Source organism: Centrocercus urophasianus, unplaced genomic scaffold (genome assembly GCF_019232065.1).
Source record: "Centrocercus urophasianus isolate 14NV4802_14NV808 unplaced genomic scaffold, USGS_Curo_1.0 seq_10, whole genome shotgun sequence".
Lineage (NCBI taxonomy): Eukaryota > Metazoa > Chordata > Aves > Galliformes > Phasianidae > Centrocercus > Centrocercus urophasianus.
In genome coordinates, this window is record NW_024884142.1 from 52,491,674 (window position 1) to 52,516,981 (window position 25,308).

Below are 25,308 nucleotides of genomic sequence, written 5' to 3' on the forward strand. Positions count from 1 at the left end.
ATCTTTCAGTGTTGTATGTAAAATGGACATGCTTCTACATAGCTGCAAACCCTGACACTCATCTCCGTGCTCAAGCGCAAGAACTTCACCAAGCAGCTTTGAAGCCCTGTCAATGTATCCATTACTACATGCCAATCACAGATCTCAAGATTAATTCTTGAACAATTTGCCAGGAGTCCCACAGTATAACAGGTGACTGCTACTTCAACACTTAACATGAGTTAGCATTTCTCCTGGTTAGACTACCTGTGGTCTTTTTACTTTTGAACACCAACTATTACAAGTGCTAATTATAAATCGGTTTTAGAGGCTTCCAGAATAAACACAAACTGATCAGGCATTCTGTAGTGGGGTTTCCTCCCTTTCATACTGCGTGGTTGTCTAATTAAAGAGTAGTTTCCAATGCCTATGCCGAAAGTAGAGAATTCATATTACACAGCCCAATTTAATTCAGGAATTGTGTGACATTTGTGCTCTCCATATTTCATCTGTCGTACTGTTCTTTCACAATTTCTGAAGTGTACTGTACCCACTCATTTCAACACCAGAACAGGTGCAACAGCCTAACACAATCCCATTTTAGATAAAGTGAACGTATTTCATGAGTGAGAAGATGTCCTACCAGCACAAATGCTTTCAAAGTTCAGTACAAACCATTCAGGCATTGGACTCCTCTCTGTTAAGACTAGAAGTATTGTGATATAAAGAAGCTCAATCGAGAGCTGCTTTTTCTGCTCTTTCAATAGTAATAAAATTTGCGACAACTTCCAACTGTCATTAATATGGTCTGTGTAATAAAAGACCATATCATAAAGTAGAAAGATTTATTTTGTTAGCTGACCTGCTTAAGGAAAAACAAACTAAAAAGCAGCAATTACTGCACTGAATAATTTTTGAGGATGTGCATCTTTCCACAAACACATTACTTATTTCAAAATCCATGACGGATTCTACTGCAATCAGAAGATTATTTCCTCTAATGATTGCCTTCAGTAGGCTTGAGATTTGACCCAAAATTTGTGGTTCACCCTCAGAGCTCCTAGAAAGGTGAAGAACTTGGCATGATCCTCGACAGAGATCTTTTGGAAAGAGACCAGCGGATGGCCACAAAGATGGTGAAGGGCCTGGAGCATCTCTCCTATGAAGAAAGGTTGAGTGAACTGGGTCTGTTCAGCCTTGAGAAAAGAAGACTGAGAGGGGACCTGATCCAGGTCTATAAATATCTAAGATGTGGGGGGCAGAATGGCGAGGCCGGACTCTTTTCAGTGGTGAGTGGAGACAGGACAAGGGGAAACGGCCAGAAACTGCAGCATAGGAAGTTCCGCACAAATGTGTGCAAGAACTTCTTTACAGTGAGGTGACGGAGCACTGGCACAGGCTGCCCAGGGAGGTGGTGGAGTCTCCTTCTCTGGAGATGTTCAAGACCTGCCTGGATGCCGACCTGTGCGACCTGCTGTAGGGAACCTGCTTTGGCAGGGGGGTTGGACTCGATGATCTCTGGAGGTCCCTTCCAACCCCTACAATTCTGTGATCCTGTGATTCTGTGATTGTGAAGTCAACTGTGCCTTGTTTGGGTACTGTATATCAAGAAAAGGAGCAAAGATCATGCAACCCCTTATCTCATCCAAGACAACTGTCTAAAGGACTGGCAAAGGAGCCAGCTGACCAGTGCCCAAAAGGAGTTGCCTGCACAGCTTTCCCAAATACAAAAGTACTGAGCAGCCTTTGGCCCCAGTGGCTTTACTGGCATTGCACCACTTCTCCCAAGAGCACAACGTGGCTCTCTTTCTCAGTTTTGCCTGCCAGGACTGCAGTAGCAGAAACTGATAATGCAGTCGCACTCTCAGCATGGTGCCCAACTCAACCATCACTCATCCAGCTGAACACAGATCAGTGCTGACAGACTCTGAACAGAGTACCATCCCAATGGTAGACTGAAAAAGAAAAGAGCCTCAACCAATCCGTAAGAGACAGTGATTGCATAGAAATGCTGTCAAATTAACATTGTAAAATTAATAACTTATTTTACAGTATTGAAATGCATAGTAGTACTGCTCCCCAACAGGCAGAATACAAATCAAGTTTAAACTGTATGAGCAAAAAATTGATTTTCACTGAGCTCCACACCAATTAGTTCACTGTTTAATGTTCATTATTTATTGTCTACTCTTTGAAAATGTCCTAACACCTAAAAATGTAACACGTGGCAAACTCTGTACCTGTTCTGAGTTCTAAAAAATAGGTAGCCCGCAATACAAAATAATAAACTCACTTGTGTGCACTTCCAAAAACAGTGATCGTGTAGAGAAGTTTTTACTTTTCTATAATCCCAACTAAACACATTAATTTTCCAGGAACTCAGGATAGCCTAAGAGATTTTCACACTGTCTGTAACTCAGCTCCACTGCACTTGTATTTTCATCTCTCCACAATCTACGGACAGAAAAATGAGAGCACTTGTTGAGATGCCTTCTCATGTAAAGGACTGGTGTGAGGCACTTTTGGTAGTCAATTCAGCAATCACATTAAACACTACTTCAATTTCCCTTTCCCCAAAGGAAAACACTGAAATAATTGATTTTGTGAAATTCCTGCGGTCTTTCATTGGAACAATATTAGCCATTTCACAAAGAGCTCTGACAGTATCAAAAGACAACGCTGGGAGAGGAGCGTCTGGTTATCTGAGCGCACAACTACCAGCAGCCAGCCCCAGGGTGCCATTAACTGCTACCAATTAAAATCTCTGCCTTCCACATTTCTTTCAACAGCTACACATGAAAGAATCAGTACCTCAAAGCAATTTACAGATTATTGACACTATCGCTACAGGATTATCTCTTAGAGGTAAAACGAACTATTTTAAAGTCTTAACATTTTCATATCCTCAATGAAATAGAAATTTGCAACATTGCAGGACAAAATAAATCTACTTTTTTCAACTACGAGGGAAGATTTTTATCCAAAATAAATGGTGGGACCAAATTACAAAGTGACTGAATGCTGCATTTAGCTGTATGTTACAGTTTATGTCACACTTGTGGTCAGACTAGATGATACTGTGGTCCCATTACTTTGGGCTCACACAGATTTCAAAAGTTTCATCCTTCCTGTCACAATGTAGACATTGACATTAGGATTAATGCCACATTAATATTATGCAAACAGCTGAAATAAATATTAGCACCAAAATAATTTTGGTTTTTTTTTACGTAGATCAGATGCACTGCAGAATTAATCTGCTTTCTTTGTCAAGTTCACATAAATCTTTTGACTTCTACAGCTTTCAATGTTTTATTTTTATATTAAATTAACTGTGTTTAAATGGTTTCTCTAACATTTGCAAAACCTAGAGTTGCTATTTTCCATGTTTCTGTGTCTCCTCAAGAAGAACAATCAAAAGGAAAAACCCCACAGATCATTTAAAGAATTTAGCATGCTGGCCATCAAAGGACTGCTTAGAAAAAAACTAAAACCAACTAAATAGGCTTATTAATCACCTCACTCACACACAAAAAAAAAACCCCACCACTATTTACATCCAAAACAACTGATCAGAAGCTTCCAAAGCCATGGAAAATATGACTACTGAAAGACAACTCAGATGAAAAATAAGCTACATTTCTCAAGTGAATTAAAGAAACTAAAGCACTATAAATAGGTCATAACAAAAATAGATCCTGCCTATAAAAAGAGCTATCAAGCTTGGGAAACGTGCAGATCTATTTACTCCCTACTAGTAATTCTTGAAAGACATCTGTTGAAAAGAAAGCCCATTCCCTGTTCTGGTGCAAACATTGCATTTCAACACCATTAAATGGGAGGAGTGACAAAGGGGAAAAGGAGTCTTGCTGGCCATCTTTCTCATTACCATGAGAACTTCTGCATTAATCTCCTTTCTTCCTCTTCTCTGTTCTCCTACTTCTCTTCCCATGCTGAAGCAACATCACAGTTACTGGGAGGCCAGAGTCAGCTTCCCCCTTGCACCCCTCCAGTAAACATATATCAGATTCCCTAGAAACATTTTTCAATCAACTGAAGCTATCTAACACTTAACCGTTTCACTTGCAGTTAATTTTCTGAATCTTTTCAATTTACGAATGAACACAGAATCCACAATTGGGTGGTTTCATTTACACAAATCGTAGACACCAACTTCCACCAGAAACGGACAACTAAATGGCAAGCAAGTACATAATCCAATGGAAAGCTATTTTTTCCCTTTGATTTGTTGAAAATAGTAAAAGGAACTTCAGCTTCCACATGATTTTCCTTCTTTTAAAGAGACCGTAAACGTAATAATTTGGCTTCTCAGGTGTCAATAGCAACTTCCTCTGTAATCTTAAATGCTCCTTCTTATTAAAATACTACATTTCTCCATGGGTAACAAATTCACCTTATATTGTGTAGCAAGACACAAAGACTGTCTTAGCTGAACTGCAGGTGGATTTGCACCCATCAGTTACAGTGACATGCAGGTTTGGGGCCAAAAGAAAGAAGGTCTGGTAACTTGGAAAACAGCAGCTTCTATATTCTGTCCCTAAGTAATTCTTCAATCAACTCTGTTCACTTGTGTTATTAGTAGCAGTTATTAGTAGCAGTAAATACTGTCGTCTATGGCTTGCAGCTAAGACTGAAGAATTGATTTTAAAATACTACTTATCCCTCAAGTGAATAATTTTAGATGCCAGTCCTTTACATGTTAGTATCAATGCCATCATCATTTTAGATCATGCACTGATACCAATGCATTCATGCATGAAGCCCTGCTAAATAATCCAATTTGAACACCAATTAATCTAATTAATTTTGTTCTTCTAGTTTGAAGAACTAATTTCTTGGTCAAAAGTCTGCAGATCCAACCAAGAAAACATTAGTGATGGGACGAAAGCATCCCAGTGAGTCATAAATAGCAAATATCTGCTCAATTCTGTTAACAAGATCACACTGATGTTGTTTATGAACAGTATCCTCCATAACAAAAGAGGCTTAATCAAAGCTAAAATTTACATTTTACAGACCGAGGAGATGATGCCACAAATTCACACTAAGGTCTGAAACTTCAGTTAAAGCTCAAGCATGGTCACCCAGAGCAGGGTGCCCAGGCCCACATCCAGGTGGCTTCTGAAGATCTCCAAGGAGGAAACCCCACAGCCTATGGCAGCCTGCGCCAGTGCTCCAGCACCCGCACAGCACAGAAGTGCTGCCTGCTGTTCAGAGGGAGCCTTTTCTATTTCAGTTTGCGCACGCTGCCTCTTAGCAGTGGGCACCACTGAGTTCTCCAATGTGGAAAAAAACAAACAACTAGACTTCCCAAGAAAGAAAACTTACCACAAGCAAGGCTGTAAGAACCTCGTTTGGGTTCAGATTTGAATTTCTTTGCTACATTTCTCTTTTCTCATTTACCGATACTATTTTAGGTTTTAGTCCTTTAACGACTTTTGAGCATTGTCTTTTTTTCTGTTCTTCACAAATTTCTTTTACTAGAACTTCATACCTTCATATTTTTGCTCAAGTCTGTAGGTGCCTGTGTTCCTCACCTACTCCTTGCATCTTAATGTGTTCTCAAGAGAACATGCTAAATTGCAGCATTTCCATACATATATTTTACTCCATTGAACAATACAGAAGTTAGCCATTTAATCTTTCTTACCAAACTGCTTTAAAAAATGCTTTCCATTCTCCAGATGGACACATACTACTGAATCAAGTCATTTGCCAGCAGGAAACAAAAGCATTGTTCTTTTGCCACTGTACCCAACACGACAGCTGGGAAGGTACGCAATCCTATCTACATAAAAGCAATAGAAAGATGCTTTTTTTGAGAAAGAAGCACCCCTCAAAACACTTATATAAAAGTATATTTTCATTAACCCAACAAACAAACAGTATCCCTTAACTGTCAGTCCTATAACAACTTCATCCAACCTTCTATGATGGAGTGACGGCATTGGTGGACGAAGGGAAGGCGACTGATGTCATTTACCTGGACCTGAGCAAGGCCTTTGACATGGTCCCCCACCACATCCTCATCTCCAAATTGGAGGGAAGTGGATTTGATGGGTGGACGACCCGATGGGTAAGAAACTGGTTGAAAGGCCGCAGACAGAGGGTGGTGGTCAATGGCTCTATGTCCAGGTGGAGGCCGGTAACAAGTGGTGTCCCCCAAGGGTCTGTCTTGGGACCGGTGCTCTTCAACATCTTTATTAATGACATCGATGAGGGAATTGAGTGCACCCTCAGCAAGTTTGCTGACGACACCAAGCTGAGTGGTGTGGTTGATACGGTGGAAGGAAGGGATGCCATTCAGAGGGACCTCGACAGGCTGGAGGGCTGGGCTCGGGTGAACCTAATGAGGTTCAACACGGCAAAGTGCAAGGTTTTGCATTTGGGCCGGAAGAACCCCAGGCACCCGTACAGGCTGGGAGGAGTGGTCCTTGAGAGCAGCTCGGCAGAGAAGGACCTGGGGGTCCTGATGGACGAGAGACTGAACATGAGCCAGCAGTGCGCTCTGGCAGCTCGAAAGGCAAATGGGATCCTGGGCTCCATCAGGAGAGGGGTGGTCAGCAGGGACAGGGAGGTGATCGTCCCTCTCTACTCGGCTCTTGTGAGGCCCCATCTGGAGTACTGTGTCCAGGTGTGGAGCCCTCAGTACAAGAAAGACATAGAGATTTTGGAAAGGGTCCAGAGGAGGGCGACTAAGATGATCAGGGGGCTGGAGCACCTCCCCTATGAGGACAGGCTGAGGGAGTTGGGCTTGTTCAGCCTGGAGAAGAGAAGGCTGCGGGGTGACCTCATTGCAGCCTATCAATACCTGAAGGGAACCTACACCCACGAGGGGAGTAAACTCTTCAAAAGGGCTGACAACAGCAGGACTAGGGGAAATGGATCCAAGTTGAAGGAGGGAAGATTTAGGTTGAATGTTAGGGGGAAGTTCTATACAAGGAGAGTGGTTAGGCCCTGGAACGGGCTGCCCAGGGAGGTTGTGGATGCCCCGTCCTTGGATGTGTTTAAGGCCAGGTTGGACAGGGTCCTGGGCAACCTGATCTGAATGTGTGTGTTTGGTGGCCCTGCTAGGCAGGGGGGTTGGAACTACATGATCCTTGAGGTCCCTTCCAACCCGGGTGATTCTGTGATTCTAGCAAGCAGATAAGTAATTTTAATTCTCTGCTTGATCCAATTCAAAAAGACTTCTCCACATTGCACAGAATGGGGTTCCTAAGCACAGGCACATATCTCTCCACCACAAAATCCATCAAGAATTACGGTTTCTGAGGAAGACCAACTCTGGAAGAACTCAAAGTCTATAATCTGCTTGTCTTGATGCTTTTCTTCCTTCACTCCCCTCAGTAGAAATGCAGCTTCCCTTGGATCCTTTCACAGCATGAGCAAAGGTCCACCTGTGACACTGGCAGCTCTGGGGAGCCTGAGGGCCAGTGCCATCAGGACAGCTGGTACCACAAGCATACACGTTCATGGGCTATGCACCTCCAGGAGGGAAACATGCCTTGCAGAAAGATTCCATGCAAAAAAGCTTGTGAAGATGTGCCCACAGCCAAGCAATTCAGCACTGCACAGCAGTAGCCTTGTTAAACCAAACTCCTTTTCTCCCATGAACAGACAGATCTCTCAGCTTCCACCTGCGCATACAACACTCCAGGTATGCCAATGTGATTTTGTCAGACTGACTCACTCAGCTTTTAAAGCCATTCAACTTCTTTTATCTGTGCACATGCATGCTGAATGCAGCCATCCTTCATGCTGCAAAAAAAAAATCATCATTCATCAACACTGTTTTGACAAATATTACATGGAACAAAGAAGTAGGAATTGCACTGGGAGTCCATGTCAGGTTCTGTATCCATCACTAGCTAAAATGCACCCCCACCAGAGTTGGTTTCAAAGAAACACATCAGCTCTAACTATACTAAGAGGTAATTGTCATTAATACGCTGGTCACCATTCACAGCTGTAAGGGGGTGGGAAAACAGAAGCCATCATTATGCCACTGTGTGGGTTTTCATTCCCATTATGTGTGGTTCTTCTGCCTCTAGTCTCAAAATGGATATAAAGCAACCTGAAAACACAATGAGAATACAGGGAGGAAAAAATCTAAAAAAGGCAATTCAAATCTATGGAATATATTAGGTTCTGTACAAGCTACAAACTAGCACTATTCAAATCAGGAAAATAAATCACTATTTATCATGCCATAAGCTATCATGTAGATTTATTATACCATGAGTGAACAGGTAACAACTATTACTGCTTTTTCTAGTACAGAAAATGAAGGTCACTGAAGGAAGTTACAAGGACAGATATTCAAACAACAGAAGAACAAATTTTTCCACAGAACTCCCAGGTAATTTCCACAATTCATTACATAGGATATGCCAGAATTTTAAACAGATACAAAAAAATTGTTAGGGAAATGCATAGGGGACTGTGATGCAGATACAAAGCCCATGTCCCTGGCCCAGGAAGATCCTAAGCTGCAAGGCTGCTAGAGGGTGAGGAAACGCACTGGAAAGGCATAACTGAGCTTATCCGTGCCTCAGCTCTTTCCTTCAGATTGGTACTGACCATTTCCAGAGGAAAGACATTAACATCTGCACATTTGATCTGATACTGTTATTGACGATCCTAATTACTGTGGACAAAGCCTTCAACATCTACAACTGCATGCTGTCCTGTCTCAAACTGGCGACACGAATCTACATTTTAATTATAAACGCTGCCAGTTGCAATTGCCAGCAGCAAAGCAGGCAGCTTCATGCATATTCGCTTCTACGACAGTAATAGAATATCCTGAGTTGGAAGGGATCCACAAGAATTCTCCCTGGTTCTACCAGCAGTACCACCCAAAATCCAAACTCAGTGTCTGAGAGTGGTATCTAAATGCTCCTTGAACTCCGGTACTTGGAGCTGTGCCCACTGTTCTGGAGAGCTGTTCCATGTCCACTGCTTTCTGGTGAAGAACCTCCTCCTAACACTCAGACTGACCCTCCCCTGAAGCAGCTCCATGCCATTCCCTCAAATCTTGTCACTGTCACCAGAGAGCAGAACTCAGCGATGCCCCTCCACTCCACTTGTGTTTCAGCACAGAGCATTACTAGACCAAATCACAGTTACAGTGAATACCCCAAGACCTTGCAGGACTCCTTTCACTGCATCACCACCAGAAAGTCCAGGCATAAATCTCTGGCCCAAACGAATCCATAAGTAAGCAATGAGAATCCAGCTGGCATGCCAGAAAGTGGAACTGAGCTCCTTGAGAAATATCTAAAGGCTCTGGAGCTCATAATTAGTATTAATCAGACCAGAAAGACAAACATGCTAATCACCAACTACTGCTGAAGAGCTGCTCAAATTCCAAAATGAGAATGGAAACTCCCATGAATATAGGAAAAAAAATAGTTTATAAACTGCAGAATGGCAGATAAAAACAAACAAGCAAGCAAACAAACAAAAAGAGCTGACCACTAGTATTCCATCTAATCTGAAAGCTTTGAAGACTGTGGTGTGTTTCATCACATCAGTATACCAGTAGCACGGTAACAGTTTTCCAAAGTCTCAGAGCATTCCACCAAATGAAAAACAGGAATTCAGAATTGCTAATTACTTATGAAGACTGCCTCTTCCTTTCATACTCCTTTTATACCACACTTCTGCATAGCTGAGCATAGAAAGCATCAATCCTTGTGCTCACTGAAAGCAACAAGGAAGAGGATGAGGCTTCCCCTGGACATGATGAGTTTCGATTTGTGAAGACAAGTGCAGTGACAAAGAGAGCTGCAATAAACTCAGAGCTCTGATGCAATAGAAAATGCTCCTTCACGTTCCCTTTGCTATGTCAATTACTTTATGTTTTATATGAAAACAGGCAACTTCCAGTTTTGCCAAGTATCCATTTCATGCAAAGACACTTAAAAGAAATGAAGAGGAAAAAGGCAAAAATTTGGTAACAAGTGAAAACATAAAAATGTTTTGTAAAACGTAAAAATGTCAATGTAAAATGATGTGATTGCAAAGGGGGTGAGAGGGAGAGAAAACTACAGGAATGTTACTTGAGGAAAACCAGCAGTGGAACTGAAGAGATATTTATTGTTGTTATTATTATTACTACCATTTAAATAAATACCTAAATAGGCCATGTGGAAAAAATAAGTCAGTACAAATTCCGTAAGGTTGTAACTATGCAAGGCAGAAATCAGAGGTGGGTTGCCAGAAGGTGTAATGAAGGAGCAGCATAGCATTCAGGGTGTGTTTGTTCTGAATCAGGTGGGCCCTACAAAAACGCCATGCTGAGTTTTAGGCTTTCCACCAGCCCTCAATCATTCAACCCATTTGGGGACAATGATTCAGCCCAGGTAAAGCACTGCAGTTCAGATCACAGAACTGGCAGTAAACTGAATCTGTTAAAACAAATTCACAACAAGGGTTAAGGATACGGGATGCCATATCATGAGGCGTCTTCCACCCATGACAGCTTGCATTTTTGCTTAACATTTCACCATGATCTGCTTTTCTTGTCCTTTTCTGGCAGCTTCTTATGCAAGCTTTGTTTTTTTCAACAGAACTATTTTTATCTATTTTGCATCCCTTGCCTTTGCTCTTTTAGCTGCTACCCATGTTCATCCCGTTCCTTTCTGGGTGGTTTGCAGGTCTACTGGGCTTGTCCTTGTGCCTGATTTTTTGTTTTTTATAATCTTGCTTGGCTGTGTGCTTCATATGACAGTTTTACATAGGGATTTGGTTTTAGTGCTTCATATTCAACCCATGGATGTCTCACAATCGGAAAATTAAGAAATAAGCTAAAATAAATAAGAATGACATTCAAACGGTTTCACAACACACACGGGCAAGAATAGAGTTACTGCAATAAGGCACTTGAGTGATAAATGAATTAAAAGGCCCAGACAAGAGGTAAACATCCAAAGGCGCCATTATCTAATGCCTTTCATCCAAAAGGACCTTGAAGCACTTTATTATATAGCTTTATTTATAAAGGGAGATCATAAAATAGATTAACATTCTGGAAGCTCTAGCATGCTATTCATACTAGAGTTTGTCACAGACTCACAATATTTAACAGCTTTTGGACATCAGGAATTTTGGCATCCTAGTGACTGAGAGATCCTGCCTTGGTCATTTCTGCTCTTTAGCTTGACTTAGGGTCAAGCAGGGTCCTTCACTGACCAACACCCTGCAAAATAGGGGAAGCAAACCCAATTACTCTGCTACAGCCCAGCTGCAGTGCAATCCCTCCAAGTGTACACATGCACTAACTTCCTGCAGTTGCGTAAGGCATGCAATTCAGCTCTGCCAGTGGGCTAGTGTGGCCTTGACAAAGCATATGGGCTCGGAATTCATAGCACATTCAAAACAAAACAAAATAAACAAACAAACAAAAAAAAAACACGGTGAAGAACATATTTATAGTTACTTGAGTAGAAAGACTGGCATCACTGGTCCAGATACATTGCACCCATCAGCACTGCTTCTGAAAAATGCGGTCTAAAAAGCCCAAAGGATCACAGCTCCTCTATTGCTCACACATCTTCTGTACAGGATTTGCTAGGCCTTTACTTCATACTGGCAACAGACAGCCTTTAAAATGCACCTCCAGTTTTAAGTGTGATTTACTTAATAGCAGCAAATGTTTAATGAATATATTTGCTCCCTGTGTGTATTCAAAATTCACTACTGGTGATATTCAAGAGAAGTTACCAACACAGATTTAACACAGTAAAGTAGAAAAGAATGCATGCTTTTGTTCTCAAAACTAAAAGACTGTCTCTGATAGTACAGTAGTGCATTACATCTGCTCAAACCCAATGAAGACACCGTGTTGGAGAAATGGCACAGATGCCTCATCATCTTTAACCTGCAAAACCTACTGGTGAGAAGTAAGAGCTCAGCCTGATTTTTCAGTCTAAGGTGGTATTTGCAGCACTACTAAGCAAGTTTGTTGGTAAATTCTTTGTGTTTCTCAAGGGACTTGGGAGTTCATTAATAATAAAAAACTTCACCCCCCACGCTGACTTACTTTCTCTAGTTTCCAATGCCTGCCCTTGGGAGCCACACTGCTGTGCTTCTGATCCAATTAAACACCTATGATTCTCACTCTTAATAACCACTGCAGTACAGCAATACATCACAGAATTTCTAAAGAGTGATTTAAGAGTCGAGCTCAATAGGACAAGTTAGTTCTAATATCTCTAACATCAGCAGCACTGAACTCAGTTATTAAAACCTCCCATTAGCAGGAATCATTACACATCCGCTGGGCATGATCTGCGTCACTGGAAGTGTTCTGAAGCTTCAAACAGGTAACTTCTAAGCTGAAGAACTGACTGAACCACAATAAGCTGAATATAAAACACAACTGAAAAAAAAAACAACTCCATACTCTGACAGCAATAAACCTTAAGATTCAAGATTTAAAGTTAGCTATGCTGTCCATCAGGGACAAAATTCCCTCCAAATTCCCTACATATATGCCACAGAAACACTGCAGTGGTGCCCACATGCTGCAGGGCCACATCTCATGACCAGTTTCTGAAGATGAGTCATGAACATTTATTTTAAAATAATTGGCTCATGAAATCAGATCTTCAAAAGGATAACAAGATGGAATGACAAAAGTAAATGCTTTAAGACCAAGAAATGCTGGCTGTGTAGAATGACAGCATGTGAGTATATAAGAAAATGAATTAATTCATCTTCACAGTTCCAAAGATGTTAAAACCACTATTCCTATTATTCAGAAAATGAGAATCACTCTGATTACGGTGAAAAGCTCAGTGAGAATCCCATTCTTCACAGCAACATTCAGCCACACGAATTCCCATCTTCTCAAGCAGTCTTCTACATCCTTCATTGCATATTTATTGATTTCCAAAGCAAGTAATACAGACTTAGCTCAGGAAACTGTTCCCTATTCACAGGGTACCATTCATCAACCAAGTAAAAAAAAAAAAACAACAACAAAAACCACCTGTATGAGGTCAGATAATTAAAAACTTAATTACAATATGCATGCACCAACACAACAAACAAACTGACATGGTAAATCAGCCGCAGGTAATCCTGACATTTCATAGCTTCTGATAACTTAATCTTTCCCGCTGATACACAGTGGCTGTCTGCCTAGGCTTTACAAAAGAAAACCTTTGTGCTGCTCCTGACATCCATCATCAATCCACAAAATGATGAGCAGGACTGATACCAACTACCCACATTTAACTAACAGCTATTAAAGTTGTCATCTCTGATTTGGATCACTTGCTACAAAAGATGAAGATACTCTGACCGTATCTGATAGCTGTGTACAAAACAATGGGAATTTGGGACTTCAGAACAATAGACCCAACCCCAGGGTCTGGCAGAAATTCCTGTTACAAAAGCAGCAGGCTTTTATATTATATCCCTTCCAGTTATTCCTATGCCTCAAAGCCAAATAGTCCCAAACTCCCATCCAACCCTATAGGTTGCTCTGTTCCCCAGGTCTTGCTCATGCCCACTTCTGCCTAAATTCTCAGCTCCTTTCCTGCACTTACAGATGCTGCTATTTAATTAATCAACAAATAATCACTTATCAGATCAACAAAACAAACTGGTAAAAAAACAAAACCAAACAAAAACTCCACCTGCAATAAATAACAATACTAATGGATGCTCACCATGTAAAATTCTCTATTTTCCAACAGTACAGTAGTGGTACAGGAAAGCTCAGTATCTAGAGAATCAGTAGAAATAATGCTCCAAACTCAGCTGCTACCAACATTTGCACCAACAATTTAGGAATAATACCTTAAAAGCTAGCTACTTCTAGCACTACCAGGGGTATTAGAGAAGCCAACCTAAGAAACAAGACTGCTTTGGTACTGAAAAATTTTCAATGTTCTGTCCCAAAGATCACAAACATAATGACCTTAGAAAGGACATTGAGGTGCTGTAGCAGGTCCAAAGAATGGCAACAAGGCTTGTGAAGGGCTTGGAGAATATGCCTTGCGAGGAGAGACTGTAGGAACTGGGGCTGTTTGGTCTGGGAAAAGGAGGCTAAGGGGAGACCTTATTGCTCCCTTCCAATATCTAAAAGGTGCTTACAGCGAGAGCGGGGTTGGTCTCTTCTCACTGGTGACAGGATGAGGGGAAATGGCCTCAAGTTGCACCAGGGTAACTTTAGGTTGGATATCAGGAAACACTTCTTTACAAAAAGGGTTGTTGAGCTCTGAAATAGACTCCCCAGGGACGTGGTTGAATCACCATCCCTGGATGTGCTTAAAAACCTTTTGGATGTGGTGCTCAGGGACATGATTCAGTGGGGGGTTGTTAGATTTAGGGTTGTATGGTTAGGTTGATTCTATGATTCTATGACTACAAGGAAATTAAAAATTAACAGCTACTCCAAAACACTAAGTTTATATTATCTCCTATATGTTTTATCATTTTCAGACTAAATAAAAATATTAAATCTGCGTTTCAATACAAAGTCTCACTCACTGCCTTGACAGAATATCTCAAGTGAAGTAGCAAAACACCTAACACTGCACACCAATAATTTCCATCTTGGGCACATAAACCAAAAAGCTGCTTCTAATTTGTTTCAGCTATCATCACCATTGAGTCTTTATGACAATGAATACGGGCAGTCTGCAGGAAAGCAATGCTGAAAGTGCATGAATGCCTATAGGAAGAGCAGGCATTATTTCATTCAAAGCAAGGCAGATGAACAAGCAAAATACAAGACCACCAGAAAGCTAGAGCTGAGGGAGGACTTAGAGACAAGGTTTAGTGAACAATATTGATAGTAGGTGGACAGTTGGATGATCTTAGAGGTCTTTTTCAACCTTAATGATTCTATGATACTGCAGACCATCAGTGAATGCCAGATCCCCATGTTTCCTCAGTTTCATAAAAGCTACTGTTTTTATTTTGAAAGATTGGCTCTACTCCAGCCACATCTGTGTTTCTCTCCTGTGCATAAAAAGGTACATGCACACATTTACCTCAGGTAATAATTATCTGCTCCTGCAGATTTCTAGCAATTCTGTCTTGTGTGGGAATATTATATGGATTAATCCTCAGAAATATACTCTGTCTCCTCTTGGACATCAGTTTTATCCCACATTTTAGCCAAAGTTGAATGGCTTTTCTCTACACTTGCATTTCTAGCACTTCCTGCCTGCTTTAACAGCTCTGGCTTTTGATGCCATTCCACCAGTTCAGATCCAAAGGTTTTCACACAGATGTACAAACAGATTTCTGTTGCCAATAGAGAGCAATCAAAATTGCCAAAAGAGGCTCCATCAACCTGAGAACCTTGTCTTCCACCACCAACCTGAGAGCCTTGTTACTAGCCAGAGTGAGTGAACTGAGCTCCCCTTCTGCTGGAGTCTTGTTGTGGCCAGAAGCTTTGACAAGTCTCTTGAATACAAGTGAAACCACTATACTTTCCATTTATGTTACATTCTGACCAGGCTAACCAAAAGCTACTTTTTGGTGCTACTTCCATTAATAAAGCTGTGTACATTTCATTTCCTTAAAATGTAAAAACAATAATAATTATGAATGTATAAAGATAAAATTTTCCAATACAATCATTTCACAAATAATTCCAGAGCTGGAACATCACAAATTTATTTTGAAACCTTAAAACGATTTCTGTTTAAAAATTCACAAAAATAAGATTTCTCGATTACAATTAATTTTTGTTATTTTCTGTAACATTGGTTAGACAAACAGATAGCTTCTCTTCACAGAAGCTCCTAATGTACAGCGAATGCTGAGCATTCCCTCAGAAGCTTGCATGTGCTCATGAAAGACACTATCAGAACAGATACCAGTTGCCCAAGGACGAGTGCTGACATTTTTTTCTGTCTATGCTATTGCATTCTAGCTATACTTGACAAGCAATTACTTGGTGCTTTATGTTCAATTATATTGTGAAATGTTTATAGTTTGTAATGGGTACCTTATCTGTTCAGACTATCTCTAATTTGATGAATTCCTCTGGGAACAGTTTAAAGCAAAGGCAATGTCCTTAATGATTATTATGGCTCAGAAATTGTATCGTAAAACCTGATTTCTCCAATATTCAGATGCTCAGTAGATCCTGTAGCTATGCTTATGCAGGCAAGGCCTTCGTAATGACATACTGACTCGTGACTTTCCTTTTTCAGGTGCTCATATGCCAACAGTCAATAGTTATCTCACTCCTTCACTACATGTAGAGCGAAGGCTACAAAAGACTTTTTGTATGCCATCGAACATATTTAAGCTTTATCAAGAATCTGATTTAGAATTACTGATTAATCAAGAGAATAAAAATGTATTTTAGCTCTTATAAAGCCTGCATTAAGAAATTAAAAGCACAAAAACAACCAGCTTAAGCCCAAAGAAAACAGTTCAAAAAGGTTCAAATCAAAGAGTCTACACAAAACCTCAGTGTCTTTATCCTTCCTGAAAATAAGTACTGAGAATAACCAGGCAATAACAGTCTTAATGCAAAAGTCAACATCCAGTTCAGAAAGACAGAGGATCCACTCCCCAGCAGGACCCTTCTCACAGAAGCAGTAATTCTGCCCGTCTCTGCAGTGTTGGTTTTTTTTTTTGTTGTTGTTGTTTCATACAACAGTTTGAGGACAGAGGAAGGACATGGTTCGTAGACAGACTTCACAACTTTTATTATATTAACTAGCAGGGTTGTAAAAATCAGGCAAGCTTTCAGAAATACAAGTCCTTTCAGCACCATGTATGCCCAAAAGCTTGTTTTATTTCTCCAATTACACAAGCTTGCCTTAACCAAAAAGGTAACATTTCTGCCTCTAAACCTTGTCCTGTCTTGTCTGTGCAGACAGGAAAGCAGGAGAGATCTGCAGTACCACTGCAGTTTACATCAGCGTGTGCCTTGGACCACGGAGGAGCCTGTAGCCAAAAGGCATTGTTACAGCATCTCTCTACCTCGAGATTTCTTAAGCGTCCACAAATCACAGCTTTTCCAGAAGGCAATGACCGATCCCTAAGCTGTCAAGGCTTCTTTTCTAATCATAAAAGAAATCATAGTAGAGATTCAAATGTCAGTTACAATTAAAACATATCTGTGTCTATAATTTCTCCTATTTTCTTAGCAGTAACACTACAAACCAACGAACACTGCTGAAAAGGTATATTTGTTTGTTTTTATTTTTAATGGACCTCTGGAAAGAGTCTGTGTTGCCAGAACTGCTCAGAACTTTTACACACAAGTCCAAAAAGGTGGACAGAAAAGAAGGAAGGATTTCTTTTTAACATAGGAAAGAGGACTTGTAACTTCCTTTTGCTCTAAAACAAACCCAAGATAAGAGCCGTCCAGAGACTTATATAAAACAATGCAGTATGAAAAGCAATAGTTCTTGAATTTTTTTTTTTTTTTTTTTAAGGACTGGGTTCTTTTGAAAAGCTGCAACTAAAAATAATTCATTGGACAGCCCAGCTGAGACATGTTTATATCCCTTCCCACTTCTAAATCCTGTGCTAAAGCAAACAGGGTATTTTTTGCAGTTACAGTCATGCACTTGGACAATCCAAAAAAATTAAACAAATGTGCAGTTTACTTTACGATTACAGTTAAAACTGCTATGCATACTCTCTAATGTATTCAGTAGGCTACTTAATTTGCTGCATCAGAATTTGCATATTCTTGTGCTACTTTTTCAACATTTCAGTCCAGAAACTAGCATACCGAATCTTACTAAAATATATCAAAGATGCCTTATTAGTTAGCACAATGAAAAATAAACATACACAAAATAATTTTGAAAACACTAATAATTTTTAAAACATCAAGTGCCACAGAAGCCATTAGCCTTTTAATACAGTAGAAACCCATTAACAGAACGCCTACATCAGCACCATCCAACCAATTTGATTTATAGGCACCTTGTAATCTTTCATTGGAAGATACGCATCCATTTTTAGTTGTTAGAATTCTGAGCATTATGTTAATGAGAATCAAGACTATAAATATTATCCAAAATGGAAAAAGTATCTATCACAAAATGCAGTAATTTCACTCTCTGACATAGAAAAAACGGAATACGCTTATTTTAATCCCTTGCTCTTCCCTAGAAACTACAAAAACATCAGGACGTTAATTAAAATATTGTAACAGCCACTTCCCAGTTTCCAATGCTAATAACCAACCTTGAAGCAATTGTAAAAACAACCCTGGTTCAGGCTACCAAGCACTTTGTTCACAGTTATTGTCTCATCCAATGAATCATACAAGTGCACCACTGTAATGTGCCTGCCAGTAATTCAGTCCCAGGGATTTTACATTCTTACTCGTTCTGATACGCTGTAGGCATTGCTTCTACAGACAAAAAAGGAGCTGTGTACCAAAAGGTTCCACGGAATCTTTTCAGCAATCATAAAAACACCGCAAAAATACATGACTAGCATCCACCTTCATGACCTGCTTAAAAATAGGCTCATGTTCTTGCCCAAAGCACAACACTGCTTTACCTTTTCCAGATTTTCACTCTAAAACTGAAATACAGTGTACTGCTCTGCCTACAGCATATTGCTTATTATATTCCAAACCGAAAGCTTCTAGCTTCCGTGTTTTCACCTCTCATGCTCATTCATTAAAGCACTTCATGCTTTATAACTGAAGCACAGTGATATTAGAGCAGGAACATATGTCAGAAAAACAATAAACTTCACTTGTCACACTAGCTTTAAGTGGAGCCATTCCAACATTTTATTTAAAGAATCTTTCAAGAGATTAACTTAAAACGAAAATATTTTCTAAAGAAACAATCTTCTTGTCCAATACACTATTTACCTTTCGCCAGTAACAAACCCAGCATTACAGTTTCATTCCCTCCCAAACCAGTGATTATCCTCTAAGAAACAGGACAATGTTCACTAAGTCCAGTGAAGAGTTTTGCATAATACATCATCTTGTATGCACAAGCTTTCCTCCACACCAATGCTCAAAAAATCTGGCAGGAGCCAAACAGCCACCACAAAGCTAACTGCCCAAAAAGCGATTCCCTTCTTTAAGCATGGTACATTTGACACCATCACATCAGCCTTGTAGCCCCATGCAGAGAAGTAAATTGCTAGCCTCTATTCTAGTCTTTCACACATTAGTTCCTAACCAGGAAGATTTCTAGAAACACAACCTTATTCATTATTATTGTTAATGACAGGCTTGGCCAAACATAATTTAAGAACCCACACCCAAAAACTTTCACACAGAACATTCTCATTTGAGACTCGAATGCCAATCACTGGAGAAAGGACATACAAGTGGCATGGCTCAGTCTGCAGAGCAATGATGCTGCAACCCAGGAAAAGAATGTTATGAATGACTGCGTAAATATAGCTAAATTAACCAGAACCAGAAGGCAGCACGCACACCAGCAACTTTCTCACTTAACTGGCACACGTTAAGCCTAGCCCCATAGTTCTGTGTTCTGCAACAAGACTTCACGTCCCCATTAGCAGCACTTCTTCTGGTGTTTCCACGACACATATTAAGCAACAGCAAAAGTGGTCTTGTATCTCACGTTTCAAAAAACAAACCCCAATATGCAAATAAAAGATATACTGATAACTCAAGATGGCCCAAAGCAAACTGCTGGATGCAAACACCGCTCTTTCCCTTGCGAAAAGTTGCCTCTACATTTTTTTGACAGAATTTCATACAAATATGTACATGAATTTGTCTTTTATCTGTAACAATATATATAATACACAAAACACTCCTGTCCATACACACTTGTGTGCAGACCTACACGTCACTGTCACCTGCTGCAGAACAGTTCAGTCTGTGATTTCATAAAAACTGATAGGCTTTGCCTAAGCAACTCTTTCATCCCTCTGCCTTTCTATTAGTCTTCCAAGACAGACTTTAATACTGTGTAAAAGCCATCAGCTATCAAAGCTTTCAAAATTCTGACACGCATTTGTTGAATTTGCTGGAAACTGGGCAAATTCCAGATCCACTTTCAAAGAACATCCTCAACATAAGCCTCATGCTTTTCAGTTTACCAAAAAAACTCCAAACACATCTGGATTAGTCCTGAGCCTCCTCCATGCTCTCCCACCACGCTACATCCAGAAACACTACAAAAGAATTAATGCTATCATTTCCAAAGCCAGCATCACTCAATCTTTGAATCATAACACACGGTTTGCTTACCTCACTGTTGTGGCCCCTCAAATTGAAGTTGATTCTCTGAGGGGTGTTCCGGTCCCTCCTGCAATGGCTGGAAGTAAAAGTGACGCCTACAACTCCTCTGCCATTGCCTGTTGCCAACCAGCCTTCCTCATAGTACCGCCGCCTGCACACGGGTTTCTCCTTCTCACTTTTGGGGACTCTGCCTTTCCAGGAGAGGCAGAGGATGTTGGAGTCGCTGCAAAGAACAGGCCCATGTTCCACTGCTGCATACATGCTTTTTAAATATTTTATTTTTTGACATAGGAAAGTAATGTGTCTAGCGCACAAAATTGAAACCAATTTTTTTGTTTTTTATTGATAAGACTGACCTGGGATAGATCATTGAAAGGGAGGAGGATGGGGTCAGTGTTTATAAATATCCACCAAATGCATAGTGAAAAATTCCTCTATAAAAGATGATGGCAGTTGGCTAAGAAAAAGTAACACTTAAAAAAAAATTCAGGTTCATTTTTTGTTGTTGAGTCTGTAGAGTGAGGGTGCACTTATCCTTTGGAGAGACAGCTACTTCGAAAGAGGCGCTCAAGAAATGGTTAAGTCATCTTTTTGCTCAACTTGATATAATCTTTATACAGCCTGAGATTCCAGTTTAGCGTAATGCAATTCCAGAGACAAAGAGTTGCAAATGTGTAGGTTTCAAGTAACTTAAGGCTTTTAAGATTTCCTCCAGTCAGATTTTCTTCAAAAGTTCAGTTGCAGAAATTTAAACACACGCACATACATATGTATATATATGACATTCATCTTTTCCAAGCTGCCCTCTGGCATATCTTTTCCATCTGACGTATTTCTGCTGCTAAAGCTGAAAGAGATTGCATAAAGGGAAAAAAAGGCACACAAACTGTGCGAAACAACAGACCCAAACTTGTGCAGGCACTGGTGTGCCAGGCCAGATGGGAAATCCCTCTTGGTACTGAACCGCTCCTTGGATTCAAACGTTTTTGCAATCCAAAGCCAATCCAATTTTCATTGCAGCACTTTTTTTCCACCAGAGACCCAACAGAGCCTGAACCGTTTATCACGCTATCTTGCCTGCTTTCCCACTTTTTGCTGCCACACACGAATGACAAAGAAACCCCCTCTTCATTTACAGCGGAATCAAAAATGCTCCAAAGCTTTTAGCTTTTAAAGCAGATAAGTTTGCCTCAGGTGAACCATGAAGTTCTCTCTCTTCCAAAACAGGCTTAAATGTCAAGCTGTTTTTCCTTTACTTTTCCCTTTTTTTCTGCTACAAGGAATCACAGACTTTTCATCCTACCAAAAACAAATGCCAGAATTAAAGCACATCAAGTAAGCAATCTTTCAAAATCTTCTAGAATTCAAGGAAGGAAGAAACATATTCATCTAAAAATGAAAGAGAAGCAGCATTAAAAATCTGACTTCCTGGTTTCACTATTTCTCTAGGTATTTTCCTTGCTTGTTTTATCGGATCTTTCCTTCTTGATGCTTGTCTACAGCACAGATTCATAGTTCCAGACACAACATTTGCAGCTGTACAAGAAGGAAACATATGAAGTATTCCAATCGTTTTATTTGAGTAACATTTATGAGCTCAATTCATTAGTATGTATATCACACTAAGTGAAAAGAGGAAAAAGGAGAGGAAGAAAGAATACGTAAGACGATGACCTGGTTAACTCAAGAAGGATGATGAGGATTCTTCAGTTCAATGCCCAGACTTGTCCCATAGTTCCTCAACTTACTTACTTTCAGTCATCATCGCTCAACATATAGTCACGATTTATTAGTCCATTCAGAAACTACTGAGCCCAAAGCATACCATGCCAAAGATGATACATTATGCCCCTGCAATTATAAAATCACTTTCCTCCGCCCTCAGTATTCTTATGTTTCCCTCACAATTATTGATTTAGATTGTGGAGGTATTTCTTAGGCTTTTTCTGTGTGGAGAGTGTTTTTTCTTCCTTTTTTTGCAAACTTTTTTCACTTGTGAAGACCATGTAGTAAGTTGAATATTACTGGCAGGTGTTTTTCCATGGGTTACCAATTCCTGTGCTGTAAAGGTGCTCCATCTGGTACTTAAATTAATTTTCATCAATTGCAAAGCTCTCAGGAATACGTGAAAGTCAGTCTATGCGATGACAAAAACATGTGCGCTTTCATGTACGTGCAGTACATACACCAGCTTGGTGAACCTGGTACTCAGAGCTGCAACTGCCTTCTCAGCTTAGCTATGGTAATCTTGTAAGGTGCCTGTCACTCAAAGCTTGAAATCTCAGCCTTCTTCCAACTCTGCAAGACAAAATGCACACAACACACAGGAAAAAAAAGAGAAAAGTGAAAAAATAGGAAAGTAAGCCACAAAACAATTTAGAGATATAGAAACTACTGTGATAAGAAACAAAACATGACTTTTAATTATTTTATATAGCGCTTTTATATGAAATATCTATATTGTATGTAGATACATGCGTTATTCAGACACAAAGTACAATATTTTCTTCTCCACAATTCATATGCATAACTGATGAAACGTTCTCAAGAAAGACACAAAAGGAAAAAAACAAACTTTTTTTTTTTTTTTACTGGAATTGCTGGGACAAACTCCTAACAAAGACTCCACAATTCCATGGAATGAGGATTGGAAAGGGAGGTGTCAGTGACAGAACAGACACACAGATTCCAAGGGACTAAAAGAACCACAGACAGATTGAGGTTGGCAGGGACACCTCTGGGTCCATCCAGCCCAACCCAAGCTCAAGCAGGGACATCCAAACACATCTGAAGTATACAGATACGTATGAAGATCTTGCTTCTGTACAGCTCTTGCTAAAGAGATCTCATTTAAACAAAGAATTGCATCGGTCGCATTCATTAGCACTGTAAAAACGGGCTTGCCTACACTACCTGTAACACTGTACTAAACTCACTTTCTGAGTAACCACTATTTTTCAGTCAACCATAGATGTACCTATAACAATTTAAAATATCTGTATCTATAGACATAGATAACAAGGCGAGGATACAACGTAGTTTACAAAGCAGTTAGAAAAACTGTCCCTGAGGTTTGGTGAGTCACTACTGAAACTTTTAAGCATTACAACTAAACAAGATATAAAAATAATGGCTACTACCATTTTCTTTCATCATAGCATGGCTTTGTACAACCTTTGTATGCAGCTTCTGTCCTCATTCACTGCATAGAAAATCAGCAAGTTTGAGGAAAGGGCCCTTCTGCATCTTGGACAGTAACCCCCTCTCATCTGAGTCTGATTCATGATCAATTTGAGGATTAGAGAAACAAAAGGCTTCTCTTCTTAAAAATATTCTAACTGCGTTAGGAAAGCCGGACAGGCAGAGATGAAAATGTCTAACTACAAAACATTCAGTCATTATTCAAGTATCTCTCTATCAATAATGACATGACTACAAGACTGCATTTATATTTAAATCATTGAAGGTCAACACCACCTTTATGTTGTACTTGAATTCAGCAGACAAGATTAAAAAATACCTTTAAGACTGTAAGTCAAAAAGATAGGCTGAATTAAGATTACATACATATTAAGATTTAGTTCTTTCCACTCTCCTTTATTTCCATCTGCTGAATATTTCCTAAGAAACAACCTAATTAGAAGATTCAGAGGCAAGTCTTCCCCCAGGAAAGTCCGTATCTGATTTAGACATACACACCATTTTTCTTTTGCCCTTACAGCAGTCCCATAATCCTGCTCTTCTCTACAAGTTTAAAGCATGTTTTTTGCCTTCTTTTTCCCCTCCAAGAAACACAAATGAATGGTAACCACCTCTGTTGCAAGGCATGTGGAAGAAGGTGAGGATAAAAAGCCTTATATAAGAGCTAGCTGCTACTTCAGTATAATCTTACCACTTGCCTGAATGCAGGTTGGGCTCTGCATATAATGAGAATTTAGCTTTTCAGATCAAACTTTCAAACTACAGTTCTAATAGTAGGTTTTTAAAGCTCTATGCACCTATTCTTTCAGAGTGGGAAAGGTGCACATCATGGAAGTTCACTGGATTATGAAGCAGCTGTTTTTAGTTATTTCTAAGCGCTAGTTGGACACCAAATATCAACAAATTGCAGCAAATCTTGCAAATCTGGTTTTACTCTCACTTAAAGAGCAGATTAAAATTTCTTTGTTCTGGAAGATGCTACTTAACCCATGCTCTAATACGATTCAAAGCCCAGCGATGTAAAATTAGGTAATTATCTAATGATACAAAAAATATTAGACCTGCAGCACAGGAAAAAGGATCTACAATTATTTTGTTTTGCTGTGCGGTATAGCTCTTCTTGAATGCAAAACCAGCAACAAGTTATGTTCTGACATTACAGGAGTGAATTCAAGTATTAATTTAAGGCAGAAAAAAAAAGGTTATTAGCAGTGGCTCTCCTACTTGCGTCAATATTTAACCCAATTTAACTCCTAAGTGTTTCCATTAACTTATATAAGAATATAAGCATTAAGCTAGTTAGACAACCAGAAAAATATTTGCTTGTTCTCATGCATCTTTCATTGAGGTGTCTCTCTTTTGTTGACAGAAAGAAGTCACGCACAGCCAAATATACCAGACTGCAGCAAGCTCTTCAGCATTTTATGTTTATTCAAAACCCCACTCTTCACAGCTTACAGTAGGGTATCTGAAGGTGAGATTACAAGGAGACTGGGAGGGAAGGGAAAGCAGAGAAAGAAAAACGAAAATGCAGACAAGTACACAGTATTCTAAATTATTAATTACCTTATAAAAAAAAAAAAAAAAAGAACAAAAAAAACCCTCACAACAGCCTGCATTTTCAAGATCCTGACCACGCAAAAATCTTATGGAAAGAACTGTAAGCTACAGAGTCTTTGAAAAGTCAAGCTACCATATTTCAGGCTATTTAGCCTAAGCAATTTTCTTCCTATAAAACTTGCATGAGAAGAAACAGCAGCCTTCCCTTCCTCTGCCATGCAAGAAGGGAAAAATAAAACACCTCTATCAATGAAGATTGCAAGATACTTGAGGTAAGGAAAGCAGACCAGTTCTGAAGGATCAAACCACAACTGGTTCTGCACAAGCTGACAGCAGATGATCCCGCCAGCTATTGAATAGTG

At 39.8% G+C, this 25,308-nt stretch overlaps 1 protein-coding gene across 4 annotated transcripts in view; it reads right to left on the reverse strand.

Moving 5' to 3' along the window:
- Positions 1 to 25,308, reverse strand: part of TULP4 (TUB like protein 4) — a 141,218-nt gene that overhangs the window by 94,016 nt on the left and 21,894 nt on the right. For all 4 annotated transcript variants that reach the window (XM_042817228.1, XM_042817247.1, XM_042817256.1 and 1 more), the window contains exon 2: positions 20,195 to 22,483. In XM_042817228.1, the coding sequence (XP_042673162.1) occupies positions 20,195 to 20,446 (252 nt within the window). In that variant the 5' untranslated portion in view covers positions 20,447 to 22,483. The remainder of the gene's footprint in view (positions 1 to 20,194; positions 22,484 to 25,308) is intronic.